The sequence below is a fragment of the Sciurus carolinensis genome, chromosome 5 (assembly GCF_902686445.1).
Source record: "Sciurus carolinensis chromosome 5, mSciCar1.2, whole genome shotgun sequence".
Classification (NCBI taxonomy): Eukaryota; Metazoa; Chordata; class Mammalia; order Rodentia; family Sciuridae; genus Sciurus; species Sciurus carolinensis.
In genome coordinates this window covers 94878950-94900077 of record NC_062217.1, presented here as the reverse complement: position 1 = coordinate 94900077, position 21128 = coordinate 94878950, and the positions used below count along the sequence as shown (strand labels likewise).

The 21128-nt window shown below is 36.0% G+C and overlaps 1 protein-coding gene and 1 pseudogene across 2 annotated transcripts in view; both read left to right on the top strand.

Annotated features, from left to right (window-relative positions):
- Positions 1-409: 409 nt before the first annotated feature.
- Positions 410-21128, top strand: part of Minpp1 (multiple inositol-polyphosphate phosphatase 1) — a 36168-nt gene continuing 15449 nt past the window's right edge. Inside the window, exons 1-4 of one of the 2 annotated variants that reach the window (XM_047552223.1) lie at positions 410-1095; positions 3687-3884; positions 9327-9424; positions 15683-15816. In XM_047552223.1, coding sequence (XP_047408179.1) covers positions 459-1095; positions 3687-3884; positions 9327-9424; positions 15683-15816 — 1067 coding nt within the window. In that variant the 5' untranslated portion in view covers positions 410-458. The remainder of the gene's footprint in view (positions 1096-3686; positions 3885-9326; positions 9425-15682; positions 15817-21128) is intronic. The other variant, XM_047552225.1, reaches the window with a different exon arrangement.
- Positions 11099-11852, top strand: LOC124984526 (tropomyosin alpha-3 chain-like; annotated as a pseudogene).

Here is a 21128-nt window from a genome sequence, read left to right as displayed (position 1 = left end):
ATGTCTGCTTGAGTTGAAAAACACAGTAGACCGGGATAGGGACGGTAAGACAAGAGTCACCTATTAAAGGATGTCTTATTTTGGCAGTACTGGAGACTAGGGCTTGGTCTGGTTTCATTCGCATCACAGAAAACCGAAAAGCCTGGAAGGCTTTGAAGTCAGTCCGGGAGCCACAGGCTAAGAGAAAACTCGCCCACGCCCCGGGTCAGCCCACGCCTGCTCCACCTAAGCCACAGATGTCCCAACCTCCCCCGAGCGGCTCCACCTGCGCCACAGGTTGGCGTTCCTCGGCTTCTCTCAGTGAGGGAGCCACCGGGTCAGCTGCCACAGCCCAATTACTCCCAAAGCTACCGAGCTGCCTTGGCCGGAAGCGCCCTCCGGTCCCGCCCCCGCCCGCCGGAGCCGGAAATCAGGGGGTCAGCGGCGGGTGCTTTGCCTTCCGCGGGCCGCGGGGCACGATGTTTTGCTGTCCCTGCCGCCTCCTCAGGGCCTCCGTAGCGCCCACCGCGGCCCTGGCTGCGGCGCTGCTTTCGTCGCTCGCGGGCTCCTCTCTGCTGGAGCCGAAGGACCAGGTGGCCTCGGCGCTCAGCCCCTACTTCGGCACCAAGACTCGCTACGAAGATGTCAACCCCGGACTGCTGTCGGACCCCGAGGCGCCGCAGCGGGACCCAGAGCTGCTGGAGGGGACCTGTACCCCGGTGCAGCTGGTCGCCCTCATCCGCCATGGCACCCGCTACCCCACGGCCAAGCAGATCCGCAAGCTGAGGCAGCTGCATGGGCTGCTGCAAGCCCGTGGGCCCGGGGATAACAGGACGGGCAGTGCCAGCGGTCGCGGCCTGGGCGCCGCGCTAGCTGACTGGCCGCTGTGGTACGCGGACTGGATGGATGGGCAGCTGGTGGAGAAGGGACAGCAGGACATGCGACAGCTTGCGCTGCGTCTGTCCTCGCTCTTCCCGGCTCTCTTCAGCCGCGAGAACTATAGCCGCCTGCGACTGGTCACCAGCTCCAAGCACCGCTGCGTGGACAGCGGCGCCGCCTTCCTGCGCGGGCTGTGGGAACACTACCATCCTGGGTTGTCACCTCCCGACGTCGCAGGTGACAGATACTCTGCTCTCCCGAATTCTCCCTGCCTCCCCAGACCCTAGATTTTCCCACCCCAGCCTCACCTCACATCCCTTTGTTCTCTAATCTCTATCCTTCGGTCTGTGCCGCAACAGGATGTTGTGGACTTGGTTATCTCTCCTTTCATGTGTATATTCATTTATTTATTAATCAGATATGAATTTTTAGTACTTTCACGTGCCGAATGCTGTGGTAGACTCGAATCCAGCAGGAAAGAAGATCATCTTTCCCAAAATTTCTGGTCTCCCATTCCCAAATTGAATTAACCACTTTTGAGTGCCAACCTGTCCCTTCTTACCTCCCTGGCACTTAGTTTTACGGTTGAAAACACTCTTTAAAAAGTGAAATCTAGAACCTTTTTTCTTAGGCATTGTCTCTGATACAAGTTGGAGTTTTTACTCTTCATTTTTTTCAGGTGTCTGATCTAGGCTTACACCTGATTTAGGAAGCTCTCACAAACCTTATTTTGTTCTTGTATTTACTATTATATAGGTTCCTCATTGTAGTTGAGGTCCATTGTCAAAGACAGTACCTTACCAATACTTCTTCAAAATTTGAGAGATTATCTAGTGGGATCATTTTATTTCTCAGGCAAAGAAGTTGAGCCCAACATTGTCCTCTAAGTTGAGGACTATTCAGACCTGGAATCTAGGTCTTCTGTTTTTCCAGAATGATATTTTTCCCCTCAAAATGTTTTTATAGTCAGAATTAATAATTATAGCAAACTCTTAATGCCCCATATACACCAGACATGTCTCACATTAATTTTACTTAATCCTCCTAACTCTTCTCTGAAACTGATAGTACTACTGCCATGCCTCCTTAGCCCAGGGACACTTAACCAGTAGCCACATCCCCAGCTCTTTTTTCATTTTTTATTTTGGGATAAGGTCTGGCTAAGCTGCTGATGCTATCTTTGATTTTGTGATCCTCCTGCCTTCCCAGTCTCAGGGATTATAGGTATGGGCCCCAGCACCTGGCTCATAGCTTGCTTTTTTAAGCATTACACTATATAGCTTTTCTTTGTCGTATAATTTCTGATGAAAATAAAAACACATAACATTTTCGTGCCAGAGAGATGACCAGTTAGCTAGCTAAAATTAGCTAGCTTAAAACTGAGCTGCTTCTAGATTTTAAGGTAAGAATTGAAGTGAGAAACTTCATTTAGCTTTAAAGCTCAAGTTTAAAAAAAAAAAAAAAAAAAAAGACTGGCTTATCATTTCTTCCATAGCAGTTCAGCCATCTGCAAGTGATTTTTCCAGTAACTGCGTATCATGTTATTGCTTTCTGGGTAACTCAGTAAATTAACTTTTGTTTAATTACTTGTTGAGTTATGCTTTTAAATTACAATTAGATTTTTCCCATTAGTTTGGGTGAAGTTTCCCTATACTTTGCTTAAATTAGCTGGATTTTAATATACCACAGCATATAGTGGACCTTCCGGAATGAATGAGTTTTTATGGCCCTCAGATTGCATTGTGAAAATTGTCATTTGCCTCCGAGGGCAAAGCCAGGGATCAAAATAGTTCAGGATAAACCCACCTCTCACCATTTTCAGTCTCAGAGATTAAATCCTTTGCCTAGCCACTTCATTATCCTCCACAGACAATTGTTTTGCCTGTTGTGTAAATCTGGGCTTTTGAGGGAGACCATTGAATTAGATTTTGTGTTTTTATAGAAATAGAACAATGCATTTGTTTCTGTTTAAAGAGCAGCAGTAATTAGATAATAACAAGGATGAACCATCCAGATCCACATGAGAAATCATATTTTGAGGGTACAGAAAAAGATGAAAAAAAAGTTGTCTTATTTTCCTAGTGAAGTTTTTTTTTTTGTTGTTTGTTTTGTTTTGTTTTTGGTAAGGGGAACTGAACTGAGGAGCACTCTGCTTCCACTAAGTAACATCCTTCTCTAGCCCTTTTAATTTTATTTTGAGACAGGATCTCCCTAAAATGCCAAAACTGGCTTCAAACTTGTGACCCTCCTTCCTCAGCCTTCTGAGTCACTAGGATTACAGGCATATACTACCATGCCTGGCTCATGAAGATATTTTCTTTTAAAAAAATTTTTTTATAGTTGTAGATGGACAGAATTCCTTTATTTTATTTATTTATTTTTACGCGGTGCTAAGGATCAAACCCACTGCCTCACACATGCTAGGCAAGTGCTCTGCCATTGAGCTACAGCCTCAGTCCATGAAGATATTTTCTTAAGAACTATAATCCAGGGGCTGGGGAGATAGCTCAGTTGGTAGAGTGCTTGCCTTGCATGCACTTGAAGGAAAATTTTTAGTAATTTAAAAGTATCGTTTATTGCCACCGTGGTGGTGCATACCTGTAATCCCAGCCACTCCAGAGGCTGAGGCAGGATTGCAAGTTGAAAGCCAGCCTTAGTAACTTAGCAAGGCACTGAGCAACTTAATGAGACCCTGTCTCAAAATAAAATTAAAAGTGCTGGGAATGTGACTCAGAGGTTAAGCACCCCGGGGCTCAATCACTGGTGCCCCCCCCCAGATCATTTATGTCAATAATTTACATGTATATAACTTTTTTTTTTTCTTTTAGATATGGAGTGTGGACCTCCTAGCATAAATGACAAACTAATGAGATTCTTTGATCATTGTAAGAAGTTCTTAACCGAAGTAGAACGGAATGCTACAGCTCTTTATCATGTAGAAGCCTTCAAAACTGGACCAGAAATGCAGAGCATTTTAAAAAAAGTTGCAGCTGTTTTGCAAGTGCCAGTAAACAATTTAAATGCAGGTAATATATTTGCTGTCTTTCATTTGAACTGTGGTTTAAATAATTTTGAAAATGAAAAAAGTAGGAAATTTGGTGTTATTCCTTTTAAGGCCCACAATTGAATTTACATTAATTTACACCTCATGCTTACTATTGTTAGATTCGTATTCTTCCTATTTTATGTATATTAAGATATAAGATTCTCTGTATTCCGAATTTTTGGTACTAGGGATTTTTGGTACTTAGCTACTGAGCCACATTTCCAACCTTTTCAAAATTTTATATTTTGAGACAAGGTCTTGCTAAGTTGCTGCAACTGGTCTTGAACTTGGCAGCCCTCCCACTTTAGCTTCCCAAATTGCTGGGATTACAGTCATGCACCACCACACTGAGTTTGTATTCTGAAATTTTTTGAGAGCCTTAACTCTGAGCATTACTTTTAAAACAAAAAAAATTCTTTTCTGAATTCTCCTTATAAATTTATTCAAAGAGAAACTCATATAAATTCTTTAGTTTTTGAAACAATTCAAAAGTACATGTATGAGAGTTTTAGAAAGCAAAAAGCAAAGTGGTGTTTTTTGAGGCTTTTATATGTAGACATGCTGAGAAGATGAATAGTCATGTCTGTCATAAGATATTTCAGTGTATGGACTGACTGTAGTTAATGATTCAAACTGGGACACTTTGGAGAGTAAAGGAGATCACTTATTAATTATGCTGTGAAAGCCAGTGGAAAACAGGGCACATGGTGGCGTAAGCAATGGGAAATTAAGAAAATAAGATATTTTTCCTGTTTTCTAGAAATTTGTAATCTGTAAAGCATATGTTGACAAAAAAAATTTTTTTTGTAAAAATAAATTTTTATATATGTATGTTTGTGTACATATATACACATAGATTATGGATTTCACTATATTGTGAATCAGCTTCCAAAAGATTGGAAGTAGATGTGCAAGAGTGAAACTGTATTTATTTTTGGCAATTTTGAAGACAAGATGCTTTATAAGGATCAAAAAAATGAAGATGTCTAGACTAGTATTTAAAATTGAGTTTTTTCCTTCTTCCTCAAACCAGCTGTACATGGGGGTCACCTGTGGAGCTTTAAAATTTTCTTATTTTATTGGGAAATAATTCAAACATGTAAGTGAGAATAAAGAGTGATATAATGAATACTGTATAGTCAAAATTTAATTTTATCAGATTTTATGATTATGCTTCACTTAGTTCCTCTGAAGAACACTCTACTAAGGACCTACTTTGGTTTCTCTCCTGGATCGCATTTTCTTTTCTCTCCAGAGACATTGTCATAAATTTATAATTTAATCATCCACCTGTGCCAGTATTTATGTTTCTGTACATAACTGGAGTATTGTAGATTTTTAAACTTTTAAGAATGGTATCAAAGTGCATATGAGTCTGAAATTTGGTTTTATGCAACTTTGTGTTTTACTTGTAACTCTAATCCTTTCTCTTTTTTAAAATTTATTTATAGTGATGGGGATTGAGCACAGGGCCTTGCATATGCTAGGCAGATGTTCTACTCTGAGCTTTAACTTTAGCCTAGTCCTACATTTCAAAAGTTTTATACAGAATCCCCCATGATGTAAGTATACTAGTCTCTAGCCATTATCCATTAGCGGATATTTAAATTGTTGAAGAAGGTTTTTTTAAAAACTACTTTTAGGACTGGGGATGTCACTCAGTGGTAGAGTGTTTGCTTATTGTGAGCAAGGCATTGGGTTTAATTCACAACTCTGTGTGTGGGCACAAACACACACAAGTACATTAAAAACTACTTTTAGTCTCTGAATGTTCAAGGATTATTTGTGTTTTACTGATGGAATAACTAGAGCAACTTTTTTTGTTGGGGAGGGTACTAGGGATTGAACCTGGGGTGCTTAACCACTGAGCTACATCCCAGCCCTTTTTATTTTTATTTAATTTTTATTGGTCTTGCTAAGTTGCTTAGGGCCTCATTGATTTTCTGAGGCTGACTTTAAACTTTTGATCTTCTTGCCTCAGCCTTTTAAGTCCTTGGGATTATAGGTATGTGCCACTGTATCCGGCAAGAGGAATTTATTTTGGAGGCAATATAAACATAGTAGTTGAAATAGTTGATTCTAGAATTGGACCATTTGTATTTGAATTTTAATCTAACTGTAAACTGTGATTTTTGGCAAGTCCTTAATATCTCTATACACAGTTTCCTTCTGTATAAAATGGGTATAGAAATTAATATACTTGCCCCAGAGGATTATTGCAAGGATTATATGAGATTAATTTATGCAAGACATTTAGCACAGTGCCTGGCACAGTAACTGCTCAATAAATATTTTTGCCATTGAGATACCTATTTTTTTTAACATAAAGGAATGGTCCTGTGTGTACTATCTGTAATTTATTTTTACTTAACAGTACATCTATCTGCATATATAGATCTGTCTCATTCTTTCATAAATTGTTATTTCATAGAATATATGGTTTGATTTCTGGGTCAATGCTGGTTAAAACTTACTTAACCCATCAAATTTTACTGCTGTGAAAGAGGCTGGAGCTAATACAGTCCAAATTCTTTTTTATAGGACACCATTTTCCTACTGAAAAGTCTCTTAGTTTTTAACTGTCAAGTGATATTATGGAGAACATTCTTGTGGTCTGTTTTTCACACTTGAGATTTTATAAGAAAGGTAATAATAGGTGATATTGCCAGGTTAACAAGTATGAATATTTGACAAAATATACTTTCAAATTGTTCTCTGAAGGTATAGTAAAAATTTGTATAACAGTATATAAGAATGCTTTACTATCTCATATAGTATTCAGTATTATTAGTCATTTTAATTTAGGCTATTTGATTAGTGAAAATTATCTAGCTTTAATTTACATTTATTTAATTACTTCTGAAAATGAACACCTTTTCATATGTTTATTAGCCATTTGAAATTCTTTAAGTAGTTGCTTCTTCATAACCTTGTTTTCTCCTCTTTCCTCTCCCTGGTTCTCTCTTCCTCCCTTTCTCACTCACTCTCCCTCCCTCCCTTCCTTTTTGGTACTGGGGATCAAACCCAGGCCTTGGCACTTGCTGGATGAACACTTTGCCACTGAACTTTACCTCCAGCCCTATTGTCCATTTTCTATTGTGTATTTTTACATTTTCTTACTAGTCATAGATATCCTTTATATATTGGGGATATATTGACCATACCTTTTAATTCTGTTTATCAAAGAATTAGTCTTTTGTTTATTGTTGCTAGTATTGTCTCTTAATATGTTGCTTATCTTGAAGGTTGTCTTTTGGTACCTTTGGCTATATAAAAGTTTACATCTTTTGTATAGCCATATCTGTCTCTTCATTATGGCCTCTGAGCATTGTATTTTGCCTGAGAATATTGTCTTAAAGTCAAGATTAGTGTATTTTCCTCTCTTCTTCTACTTATTTATTTATACTTAAATCTCTACTCCATCTGAAATATTTTTGATGCTCCAAAGGATTGACCAAGAAGTCAGAAGTGATCATAATACATGAGTGAACCTTAACTCAACAAGATCATTTGTCTTAACTTCTTTATTTTGTAGGTGGGCAGATTGAGATCCAGAGAGCCTAGAATGACTTTGCTCAGTATAATTCATGTTAAAATTAGATATATAATAGCCTTAGTTTTCATCTCATATTTTTTTTTTTTTCTCCCTGTACTTCAAAGACTTTTGGTGAAAAAACAGGTTTTTTTGGTCATCTTCTTTCTGGTTAAAGAATACACCATATGGGCTGACTTTCATAGTTTCAAGTCTAAATGAGCCATGTCCTTTGATCAAACATACATAGTACTTAACAGCCACTCTATTATATTAGGTATTGGGATTATAAATACTTCCCTTTACATGAACAGAAGTTTTGAGTGGCTTTATATATATTCCCACTAAAATTTATTTTTTTATAACTATATACTGCCTCAGGAATTATGTAAACTTAGAACTATTGCAGAAAACATGTAAAATCAATTAAATTTGGTCCCATTTTTTTCCCTTGGGAAAGAGGAAAGGCAATATTTTAAAGAAAAATTGAAATAATAAAGGCAGTTCCTACCGATGACTTCTTTTCTCTCTCTCTAGGATTAGATGCTTCCTGCTTCTTGATTAGAAAGCAGCAAAGTTTTTATTCCTACTGACAAAGACTACCTTTTATAGCCTAAGCACTCTTTCCCTTGTCCCTTTTTTAGATACACACATACATGTATCACACACACGTGTGTGCGCACATATGAAAGTGTTGTAATCAATGATTTAGCAGTATGAAAATTCCAGTTATCTTATTATGAAATTGCTTGAGCAGCTACATTTGAAAAGCAGATGCTGTAATAACAACCTTTCATTCCCTCTTTAGTGTATAATTTTTCCTTATTTTCCTATGGACTCTTGATTCACCTTTCTCCTGCTCCTTCTCTTACTTTACTCTTTCTTCCCTATTGTCTGTAGTCATCTCTCTCTTTTTATAACTTTTTTCTTTATGTTTTTTCCTAATAGTTACAATATAAATTATTGTATAGTTCCACACTCCCCAGTACTGAGAATTAAACCTAGGGGTGTTCTACTTCTGAACTATAGCCCCAGCCCTTTTTATTTTTTAAATTTTGAGATAGGGTTTTACTAATTGTTAAGGCTGGTCTTGAACTTGGCCATCCTCCTGCCTCAGCCTGTGGAGTTGCTGGAATTCTAGGCATGTGTCACTGTGCCTAGCACTATTATATACCTTTAAAATTTGTCCAATAGATGTACTTTGTTATTCCTAATTTTCAAGTTGGGAACTAAAACCTTTATAACTTTAGTTTCCCATTACCAACTCTTTAAAATTAGCAAAATAAAGGTCTGTTTAATATAGTAGGTTCTTGCAGTTGGTTGCAGTGGTGCATGCCTGAAATCCCAGCAACTCAGGAGGCCGAGGCAGGAGGATTGTGAGTTCAAAGCTAGCCTCAGCAAAAGTGGGGCACTAAGCAACTCTGTGAGACCCTCTCTCTAAATAAATATACAAAATAAGGCTGGGGATGTGGCTCAGTGATCAAGTGCCCCTGAGTTCAATCCCCGGCATCCCCCCACCACCCCTGGTCAAAAAAAAGGTAGTAGGTCTGTGGGTTAACGTTTTGTGAGGTTTGCCAGGCAAACATGCTCTTCACAAACAGTTTTAAAAACTGAGAAAAGTTACAGAAAGTTACTTAGTTTTATTGGACTGAAATGTACCCCTCCTTATGATTTCTTCCTGGTAATTGTAGCCCTTCCCTTTTAGATTGCACAGAGCAAGTATTAATTCTTTGATAACCAGGAAAAAGAATGAGGCTCTTCTCCAAACCAAACATATCCAGTTTCTGTAGCTATGCAGCAAATAGATTCTACTGATATTTAGCTTTCGAAAAATTGCAGAAACTAATAACTCATAAAATTTTACCTGTTTCCTCCCCCCCCCCCCCCCAGATTTAATTCAGGTAGCTTTTTTCACCTGTTCATTTGACCTGGCAATTAGAGGTGTCAAATCTCCTTGGTGTGATGTTTTTGACATAGATGATGCAAAGGTGAGTATTACTTTTGCAGTTTCTTCATGGTTTCATGTTTTTGTTTTTTGTTTTTTTTTTTTTGTTTTTTTTTGTTTTTTGTTACTTAAAGCAACTTTTCTGAAAACAAGCAAAGTTAGGGAATGTAAACTTTCTTGTGACTTATAATTTTCCTTATAAAGAGAGATTCATATTCAAGTAGGTTCTATCTACTTGTAAAAAAAACTCAGGAAAACATTTTTTTCATGATGATTTGATTTCTAGGGTTCCTCAATTTAAAATCTACTCAACCCTTCATCAAATTTTACTGCTGGAAGGGTATATAATCCAAATTATTATTTTTAAGGAAGCCAAAGTTCAGAGCAAGTGATTTTCCAAAGACCTAACTGTTCTTTTATATGAGTTTTCATGAGAAATTGAGTTCTATGTTCCACCTGGTGGTGGCAGTAATTCACTTGCAATTTCTATCTGCTTGCCTGATTTCCCTCTTTTCCTCTGACCGATTTTTTGTTAGATTCAGATTAAACTTTTTTTTTTTTTTTGGCATACAAATGTCACATAAGATTTTTCTCTTTTACATACATAGGATCACACTATTACTGTATTTTGTAACTTTTCCCTTTCAACAATGTTTCATTTTTTTAAATTAAGTATTCTTATACTATATAATTTTAATGATTGCAATACCACTGTGTAGTGGTATTGTAATAATATTTGGCCAGTCACCTATTGGTCTATTTGGGTTTCCAATTTATTATTATATAAATATGCTGCATTAAATATTCTGGTAGCTGACTCATGTGCAACTATAATTACTTTTTTTCTTTTGAAGATTCAAGATAATTTATTAACAGCTACTACAAACAGTAAGATAGCTCAATTAGATTACTAAGTACAAAAATCAACATACAAAAATCAGTAGATTCTTGTCATTATTGACAAGAATTCCACATAAGTGATACATCTTTCTCAGTGCATCACATCAGAAGGATTGTCAGTTCCTTACATCTTTGATGATGATATGTTTGATTAAAGTGTTGCTTGCCATATTTTTTCATTGAAGAAATACCTTTTTTCCTCTGTAAGTAAAAGGCTCATTTAAAGAATCATGACTTGAAATACATGTATATTAAATTAATTGAATGAGTTTCTTTTTTATATGTAAGAATAAAATTAATTTTTTAATTTAAAAATATAGTTATCTTTTGGTTAAGGTATTTCCTATGATTCTTTTCTTTTTCAGTGAGTTAATATAAAATAATTTATCTCTGCTTAGGACTTGTACTGTGTATTAAATTTTCATACCAAAGCATTTACAGATGAAATAAAATGATGTTTGAGATTTGAAAGTAATCCAGTGGTGGTAACAGGAACATAGCTGAAACAGGATTGGTCAAATGTTGATAATTGTTGACGTTGGATGATGGGTACACATGGGTTTGTTATACTTAATACTTTTTATATAAGTTTACTTATACAACTACTCCATTAGTATATTTTAAAATTAAAAATGAATAGGTACTTATGAAACTCTGAGAATTACACAGATTATCTAGGACCCTGTGAAATGCTGGACCATTTAGCACACATTTCTTGAGTTCTTGTTCTGTCAAATACTTGCTTGGAACTGAAGATAACTAACATTAAAATAGCATTGGCAGAAGGCGGATATTGAGGAGCGGCTGGGTGGGCACCATGGCCGGAATCACCATCATCAAAGTGGTGAAGTGCAAGATCCAGGTTCTGCAGCAGCAAGCTGATGATGCTGAGGAGAAGGCTGAGCGCCTCTAACGGGAAGTTGAGGGAGAAAAGAGAGCCCTGGAACAGGCAGGGCTGAGGTCGCCTCCTTGAACTGTAGGTTCCAACTGGTTGAAGAGGAGCTGGACCATGCTCAGGAGCGCCTAGCTACTGCCCTGCAAAAGCTAGAGGAAGCAGAAAAAGCTGCTGATGAGAGTGAGAGTGATATGAAGGTTATTGAAAACTGGGCCCTAAAAGATGAAGAAAAGATGGAACTCCAGGAAATCCAACTCAAAGAAGCTAAGCACATTGCAGAAGAAGCAGATAGGAAGTATGAGGAGGTGGCTCATAAGTTAGTGATTATTGAAGGAGACTTGGAACGCACAGAGGAACGAGCTGAGCTGGCAGTGTCCCTGTTGCCGAGAGATGGATGAGAACCTGATGGATCAGACTGATGGATCAGAACCTGAAGTGTCTGAATGCTGCTGAAAAGTACTCTCAAAAAGAAGACAAATATGAGGAAGAAATAAAGATTCTTACTGATAAACTCAAGGAGGCAGAGACCCATGCTGAGTTTGCTGAGAGATCAGTAGCCAAACTGGAAAAGACAATTGCTGATTTGGAAGATGAGTTCTATGCCCAGAAACTGAAGTACAAGGCCATTAGCGAGGAACTGGACCCACATGCCCTCAATGAGGTGACTTCAATATAAGCTGAAATGCACCAAAGAGGAGCACCTCTGTACACAAAGGATGCTGAACCAGACTCTGCTTGACGTGAATGAGTTGTAGAGCTCCCCAGTCCTGCCCTACTGCTGCTCCTCCCTCTGACCCTGACTCTGCCTGAGGCCAGCCAGCCTGAAGCGGACCTTGAAACTGAGGGCTGATCTTTAACTGGAAGGCTGCTTTCTTCTTTCTATACCCCTCTCTATTTTCACTAAACTGTCTCTGCCTCTTCCCAGAGATTCCAGCTGGGCTAGAGGTTGAGCACTTTTGGGAACAACATTTAAGGGAATGTGAGCACAGCTGCAGAGTGTCTTTAAAAGCATGTTGTGATGCACATATTTTGTAATTACTTTTTTTCTTGTTACCATAACAATTTGTAAAACATTCCAAATAATTTCATAGCCCTGAAGCAGCAATCTAATTCCTTTCTCACTTTTGGAAGGTAACTTTCCAGCCTAATCCCTATTGCCCTCCTGTAGAGGAGGAAAAGAGGAATGGGCCTGCCTTACTGAAAGGCAAACAGAGCCCAGGGAAAGACTGTACTATGGGAAACCTCATTGCTCTGTGCAAAGTACCAGCCAAACCAGAAAGGTGATTCCAAGAGGAGTTAGCAAAAAACAAAAACCATGCTATTCAGGTTTTGTTTTGTTTTTAGCTTTAAGGTATATTTAGACAACTTTATTCTTATTTTTTACTTATTATTATTATTTTTCATCAGAAATGACCAAATTAAGATGGTGAGGAAACCTCTGAGACCTTTTGTTTTTGTGGTGCTGGGGATTGAACCCAGGGCCTCTTGCATGTTCCTCAAATGCTCTACCATTGAGCCATATCCTTAGTCCTGAGACTAAATTTTTCTCCCATCTCTACCTGCTTCCAAGCGTTCACAGAATGGATCATGGGCCCCTTAATCTTGAGGTGACCACTTAATTGCTCTCCTGCCTCCTTGAAAAAAGAAATTGTTTTTGCCACTGATTTAGTCATATGAAACTCATCTCATCACCCTTTTCTGGGTCTGAAGCTGCTGTATCTAAAAGTGCCATTTCATTGTGCTTTGTATCAGTCAGTGCTGGAGAATCTTGAATAGCTTGTGTATAAAACTTTTTAAATTTTATATTATTTTGAACCTTTGCATCTTTGGGGCTGGGGTACCTGGCCACCCCATCTGGCTGTGAGAGTCCTACAGTCTGGACTGGCAGTGTGCTGATCTCTCAAAATTTCTTTCATAACCCAATCCCCACTTTTAGATGAGGCTTCTGTGAGATCTGTTAGGTGTACATCCTGCAGCTTATTGGCTTAATATGTACTCTCCTTTGTTGTGGTCTCTTTGGGGCCAGTTGGGAGAAAGAGAAACCAATAGTGCAACTGTTTTGAAACTGAATATTGACAAGTGTCTTTTTGAAATAAAGAACCGGTCCCTCAAAAAAAAAAAAAATTTTTTTTTCTTCAAAGAATGGCAGAAGGAGTGAAATAAAGCCATTATAACATGGGTTATTTATAATAGAAGTATATATAAGGTATAGTGATGCACAAAAGGAAGTTGATTTGTAGCAATCAGGAAAATCTTTTTTTTTAATTTAAAAAAATTTTATTGTAAACAAATGGGGTAAAATCTTTTTATATATATTTTTTAAAAAGTTTTTTTTAGGTACAATATTTTATTTATTTATTTTTATGTGGTGCTGAGGATTGAACCCAGTGCCTCAGATGCTGGGCAAGCACTCCACCACTGAGCTGCGTACAACCCCAGCCCAAATCATTACAAAAGAAATGACACATGAACTAGATGTTTTTCTGGAGGATAACCCGTTTTGCAATGTTATACATATCTTCTACTGTAATAAGCGTATCTAGATTGTCTATCATTTCAGGTCAATTTTGGTACCTAATATTTTCCTATAAAAGACACCCATGACTGGGCATGGTGGTACACGGTGGTGCATGCCTGTAATCCCAGGGACCTGGGAGGCTGAGGCACGAGGAATGTAAATGAGAAGGCCATTCTGTGCAAGTTAGTGAGACCCTGTCTACAAATAAAAAATAAAAAGGGCTGGAGATGTATCTTATTGGTAAAGTGCCCTAGGATCAATCCCCAGTGCTGGAAGGAAAAAAAAAAAAAAAGAAAAAAGGAAGGAAGAAAGGAAAAGAAAAGTCATCCATGTCATTTAGATTTGCAGTTATTTGTGAAGTTTGACAAATTTATCTCTTAAAATTTTAAAGACTCATTTTCTGTTTGGACCTTTGACTCTATAGTTATGTTGTATATTCATACTTTTCTGGTTCAGTTTGGGTAACATACTTGGCTAGAAAAATCATCTTTTATTTATATTTTGAGTTTTTTACATTAAGTTTTAATAGTGTGCACATGAAATTTTTCAAAATCTCTACCTGTTTTTCATTTCTAATACTACGTTTGTTTTATTTCAGAATAGATTTAGTATTTATTTAATAACCTGTATTTTAAATATTTTTATTAAATTTTAAATCTTTTAAATTAAATCTTTATTTTAAATCTTTCTCTTTATTTTAAATCTCACTACCACTGAGCTACATCCCCAGCCCCTCATATTTTGTATTTTAATACAGGATCTTTGTAAGTTGCCCACGTTGAGCTGAAACTTGCTTCTTGAGAAGCTGGGGTTATAGGTGTGCACCACTGGATCTGGCTTATTTTAAAACTTTTTTTTTTAAAATTTATGTTTACTGTGTCCTTTTTGCTAACTTCTAGAATTAATTGTCTCTTTAATATATTTTGTTTTTGGTATATGGCACTGGCCTACCCCTGTTAAACTTATTATGACTTGTTCTTAGTTTTCATAGAAACTCTTATCTTAAAATTCTTGAAATTCTGATCCAGCTATGCATAATGGCACATGCCTATAGTCCCCAGTGACTGTAGAAGCTAAGGCTGTAGGATTGCAAGTTCAAGGCTAGCCTAGGCAACTTAGTGAGACCCTGTCTCAAAAAATAAAATAAAGGACTGTGTGGCTCATTGGTAGAGCACTTGCCTATCACGTGTGAGGCACTGGGTTTGATCCTCGGCACACATAAAAAAATATAAATAAAATAAAGGTATTGTGTCCATCTACAACTAAAAAGATATTTTAAAAATAAATAAAAAACAAAAAGGGTTGTGGGTATACCACAGTGGTAAAATGTTTGCCTAGCATGTGAGACACGAGGTTCAATACACATACCCTTCATACACCCAAAGTTAAGTTCTTAATCCACTGTTAATGTCTTTCTTTGCTATAATGAACATTCTTATAGGTACGTCTTTTTTTTTTTCTTTTGTATCTGTCTTTGCTATCATCTTAATATAATTTAGAAGGGGAGGTAAGTGCATGTTCTTAATCCACTCTCCTGAGCTGTCATGGATGATGGATTATTAGCTTTAAAGATTTACTAACTTATTTTGACCCACAAGCCTTGACATTTCCCTGATTCAAATTTGTGATACAACAAATTACTGTGTGTCATCTACCTTCAGAGCTAATTTTTTTTAATTAAAAATTTTTTTTTGTAGTTTGTATGGACAGAATGCCTTTATATTATTTGTTTATTTTTATGAAGTACTAAGGATCAAACCCAGTTCTCACACATGCTAGGCAAGTGCTCTGCCACTGAGCTACAGCCCCAGCCCCTTGGTTAGCTCTTAAATACATGAAATGGCATATATAAAATCTGAATGCTTAGATTCTACAATATTTTATGTAGAACGATAATATAACCTTTTCTGAGAAAATTATTATTAAATCAGGAAATCTAGCATTTATGAGAATGTATCAGAAATGATTTTTGAAATTTTTATTTTTAGGTATTAGAGTATCTAAATGATCTGAAACAGTATTGGAAAAGAGGATATGGATATACCATTAATAGTCGATCCAGCTGTACCCTATTTCAGGATATCTTTCAGCACCTGGACAAAGCAGTTGAAGAGAAGCAAAGGTAAAAACTTTAAAATTTCGAAGTACATTCTGAGATTGCTATTAAACTTCTGGAAAATATTTCATAATTGATGATTTATATAAAATGCTTGTTTTTCTTTTTTTCAAAATTTTAATGTAATAATTGATACTGTTAAAATAATATATTAGTTTTGCTTCGAATCACACTGCTTATTGTCTTCTGTACTTGCTTTTTTTCTTCAGCATATGTTTAAAATATTCAGTATACCATTGCATATTGCTATAGTTCATTTTCACTAGAGTACAATATTTGATATTGTGAATATGCTACACTTTATACCATCTACTCTTGCCAATGGGCATTAGTTTTTTTTATTATAAATAGTATACTTATGAAATTTCATTATACATGTCTTCCTTTAAGAATGTGCAAAATATTTTTATTTTAAAAGAGAGTTTCTTATCAAAAAGCCTTTATTAGCTGGGTGCAGTGGCACTCACCTTTAATCCCAGTGACTAGGGAGGCTGAGACAGGAGGATCACAGGTTCAAAACCAGCCTCATCAATTAAGCAAGACTGTAAACAAGTTAGTTAAACCTTGCCTCAAAATTAAAGAAAGAAAGAAAGATAGATAGAAAGCAAAAGGAGCTGGAGATGTGGATCACTGGCTAAGCACCCCTGGGTTCAATTCCTGGTACCAAAACAAACAAATAAATAAATAAAAGCCTGTTAACATTTATACTTTTTTTTTTTCTTGTTGGTACTAGACACCAAACCCAGAGCCATTAGTGCTCTACCACTGAGCACATTCCCAGCCCCTTTTAGTTTTGAGACAGGGGCTTACTAGTTGGTTAGGCTGGCCTCTGACTTGTGATCCTCCTGCCTTTTTCCAGAGTAGTTGTAATTGCAGGTATGTGCCACCTCACCCAGCCCCAAATGCTTTTCACAATAATTGTTCATGAGGTTGGAGTTGTAGCTCAGTAGCAAAGCATGTGCTTAGCATGAGTGAGACCCACCAAAAAAAATTTTTTTTTTCAGGACATGAACATTTGATAGATCTTTAACCCATTTTATTTGACAAACGAGCTTGCAGTTGGTAAATGTATAAGCCTTTACCAAATATTTTGATCATGCAGTAAAAATTGAGATAAGAAAGACTGGAGGTGATGTATTTCATTGTGTTTCCAGTACTTTTATTTATATAAATATATTTTGTTTATGGATATGACACTAGAATTTGTAGAATTTTCTTGGGTTTGATAGGAGTTATTTAGTTTCTGCTACCAAAATGATTGCAAGGATTATAGTGATGACCAATAAGCTGCTTTGAGATAGAAATTAACTTTTTTCCTGTTTGATTTTATGAATGGTTTATAACCCTTTGACTTTACAAGATAACATCTTTCCTGTTCATTGTACATTGTTTGTCCCAGTGTTGAATGTGAGGCATGATAAAATTGTCAGGAAGTTTTTTAAATAACTTGTGTAAGACTTGCTTTAAAAGTTGATTTTAGATTTAAAACTTAAGTAAAAAAATTATCAGTGGTGTTTTAAAATGAGTATTTCTGCATACTAAAACTGTAAAACTTGACACAGAGAAATTACAGATCACCCCCAATTGAGATATACAACACTTAACGAATTGAAAAACCTAATTTGATAATTTATGGATTGAATGTAATTCCTATCAAAATACCAGTAAGTTTTTTATGGAAGTTGAGAAGCTAATTTCAAAATTTATACAGAAATTTATAGTATGTAAAAGAAATAAAGCAATTTTGAAAAGAAAGGTACTTGTTTTTTTTTTTTTTGTTTTTTTTTTTTTTTTTTTTGTGGTGCTGGGGATCGAACTCAGGGACTTGTGCTTGCAAAGCAAGCACTCTATCAACTGAGCTATCTCCCCAGCCCAAAGAAAGGTACTTGTAATTCCTGATTTCAATACTTATAAAGCTATAAGTCATAATCAAGTAGATCAATAAAGCCATGTAATAGAGTAAAGCTGAGAAATAAACTCAGATATACAGTTGGACATTCGTATCTTTGGATGCACTGTTTGAATTCAACTAACTGTGACTATAAAATTTCTGGTAGACAAAATTACATCTGTACTGAATGTATATAGACCCTTTTCTTCTTATATCCTAAATAACATAATATAATAATTATTTACATAGCATTCATATGCAAACACTACACCATTTTATATATAGGACTTGACCATTCATGGATATAGTATCCAGAGGGGATTCTGGAAACAGCCTCATGGACACTGAGATTGATTTTCTACAAAAGATACAAATCAGTGCAGTGGGGGAAAGAATTAAGTCTTTACTACAGGTGGTGCTGGAACAATTGGATATACATGTTAAAGGAAAGAAAAAAATGATACACAGATCCCTACAGAACACTATGCACTAAAATGGGTCATAGATTTAAACATAAAATGTGAAACTGTAAAACTTCTGGAAGAAAATGTAGGAACAGTGACCTAATTATAAGAGCTAAAACTATAAAACTCTTAGAAGAAAAAATAAGAGTAAATACATGACCTCGGGTTAGGTAAGGATTTCTTAGATATAATGCATGATCCATTGACAAAGATTGATAAAATGTACTTCATCAAAAATTTTAAAAACCTTCACTTCAAAATATAGTATTTGGAAAATAAGAAGACAGTTGTGGACTTGGGAAAAATATTTGCAAACCAAAAAAGTATACAAATAAGGATTTGAATTCAAAATATACAGAGAATTACAACTCAGTAATAAGAAAAATGACTCAGTTTTCAAAAAGCAGAAAAGAAGTCCGGAGGTATAGCTCAGTGGTGGAGCATGTGCTTAGTATGCGCAAGACCCTTTGTTCAATCCCCATCACCAAAAACAAAAACAAACAAACACACACACACACAAACACACACACACACAAACACACACACAAAAAACAAAAACAAGATTTGTTTGAACAGACTTCATTAAAGAGGATAAATGGATGGCAAATAAACACATGAAAAAATACACACCATCATTAGATATTAAAACTACAGTGAAATACCGCTAATATATTCCCTGAATTGGATAAAATTTAAAAAGGATTATCCTAAGTGTTGATGAAATATAAGGAAACTGAGAATCTCATACATGCTGGTATGAATGTAAAATTGTATATAGTCTCTTTGAAAGAGGTTGGCAATTTCTTTAAACATACCTCTGTATGACTGACTCCTTAGTATCTATCTAATAGAATTGTGTGTGTGTGTATATATATATATACACACACACACAACTATGTATATATATACACATATATATATACACATATATATGTGTATATATATATATACATCTACACAGACTTTTATGTGGATGATTACAGATCATTCATTGTAGCAAAAACCTGAAAATAGTTCAGATATTCATCAACTGGTAAGTAGAGAAACATAGTATGATACATCCATGATATATCCATGTGATAGAACTCTACTCAACAAGAAGAATGAGCTGCTGATGGATTCAACCAAGTAGATAACCTTAGATATTATAGTGACTGAAAGAAACCAGACACATAAGGCTATATATGGATTATTTTTTTAAATTTTCTTTTTTTCTTCCACTTTTTATTGGCACATTATAGTTGTGCATAATGGTGGGATTTGTTAGATATTTGTACATGCATACAATATACCAATATAATTTGGTCAGTATCATTCCTCAGTATTTCCCCTCTCCCTCCCTTCCTCTTACCCCTTCCCTCTACCCTACTGATCTCCCTTTGATTTTCATGAGATTGCCTCCCACATTTCTTTTCAATTTTTCCTCTCTAGCTTCCACATATGAGAGAAACATGTGACCCTTTATCTTCTGAGTTTGGCTTATGTAACTTACCATAATGGTCTCAAGTTGCATCCATTTTCCAGCAAATGACATTATTTCATTCTTCTGTATGGTAGAATAAAAAAAATATATATATTGAGTATATATATATTGATATATATTGCATTTTCTTTCTCTCCTCATCTGTTCACGGGACGTTTAGGCTGCTTCCATAGTTTGGCTAAATTGTTTATTTTTGAAATTTCCAAAAAAGGTAAAACTTTAGAGACAAAAGCAAATCAATGGTTGTCTGAGTCTGATTGCAGATGATTTACAGGGATTGGGTATCTCTATACTTGAGAGATGGATTAGAATTTAAAAGGTTTAGCTGAATCAAGATTAAATCTTCTTAAAATAATAAAGGGATACTTTGAGAAATCTAAGATTTCTATCCAAAAAACAGATTGACACCAACTAATGCTATGAGCTGTACTTCTGAAGAAAATGAATGTGTGCTCTGAAAGGAAAGAATAAGGTGTTCATTTTTAAATAGACTTCACTTTTTAAAGCAGATTTATGTTCACAGCAAAATTGAGTTGAAAGTGCAGAGAGTACCCATTTACCACTTCTCTCCACCCAGCCTCCCCCAATCTACATTATGTACCAGTGTGATAGAATAATAAGGGTTTTTTTGTTGTTTTGTTTTTGTTTTCATTTTTTCCAGTGCTGGGGATTGAACCCAGGGTCACTCTACTAGTAAGCTACATCCCAAACCCTTTTTACCCTTTTTAAGTTTTTTATTTTGCGACACAGTGTTTTGCTAAATTGCCTAGGCTATCCTTGTACTTCCCATCCTCCTACCTTAGCCTCCCAAATACCTAGGATTATAGTTGTGCACTACTATGTCCAGTAAGAATGATATTTTAATGGAGTATTTTAATCTTTGTGTTTTTCTTATCCATTCTATCAGTTCATTAATCTTTTTTTCTTATATGACTTAAAATCCTTGATTTTGGACTTAGAGTTTATAAATGAAAGGGGTGGGGAAAGAAAGAATGTGTATCTATCTGTGTGTGTGTGTGTGTGTGTGTGTGTGTGTTGTGTGTGTGTGTAGGCAATAATCTGCCAGATTATATAAGGAAATGATTCAATTCTAGAGTTTCCAGGCTCCTTTTTGCTTTCTTTTTCCCTCTCCCACCCCACTTTTGCTAGTTGTAAAAAATATATTATGTATATATAAAATATATTATGTATATAGGCTTTCTTTTTTTGTTGACATTAACTCAGAGACATTCTTCAATGTCACTGAATATTTTTTAACATAATTTTAATAGCATGATTTTACCTGGTGGAAAACTGAAGATTGCAAATAATATTGACATGTCGAAGTTTCAGTTAAATATAACCAGCTCTCTAAATTCAGGTTCCTTAACACTTATTTTTGGGATTTTGACACTTATTTTTCTTTTTTAACCATGCATACAATGGTGGGATTAAACTTTGAACCAGTAAATATGCTTTAAGCTAATTTAAATGCTATTAC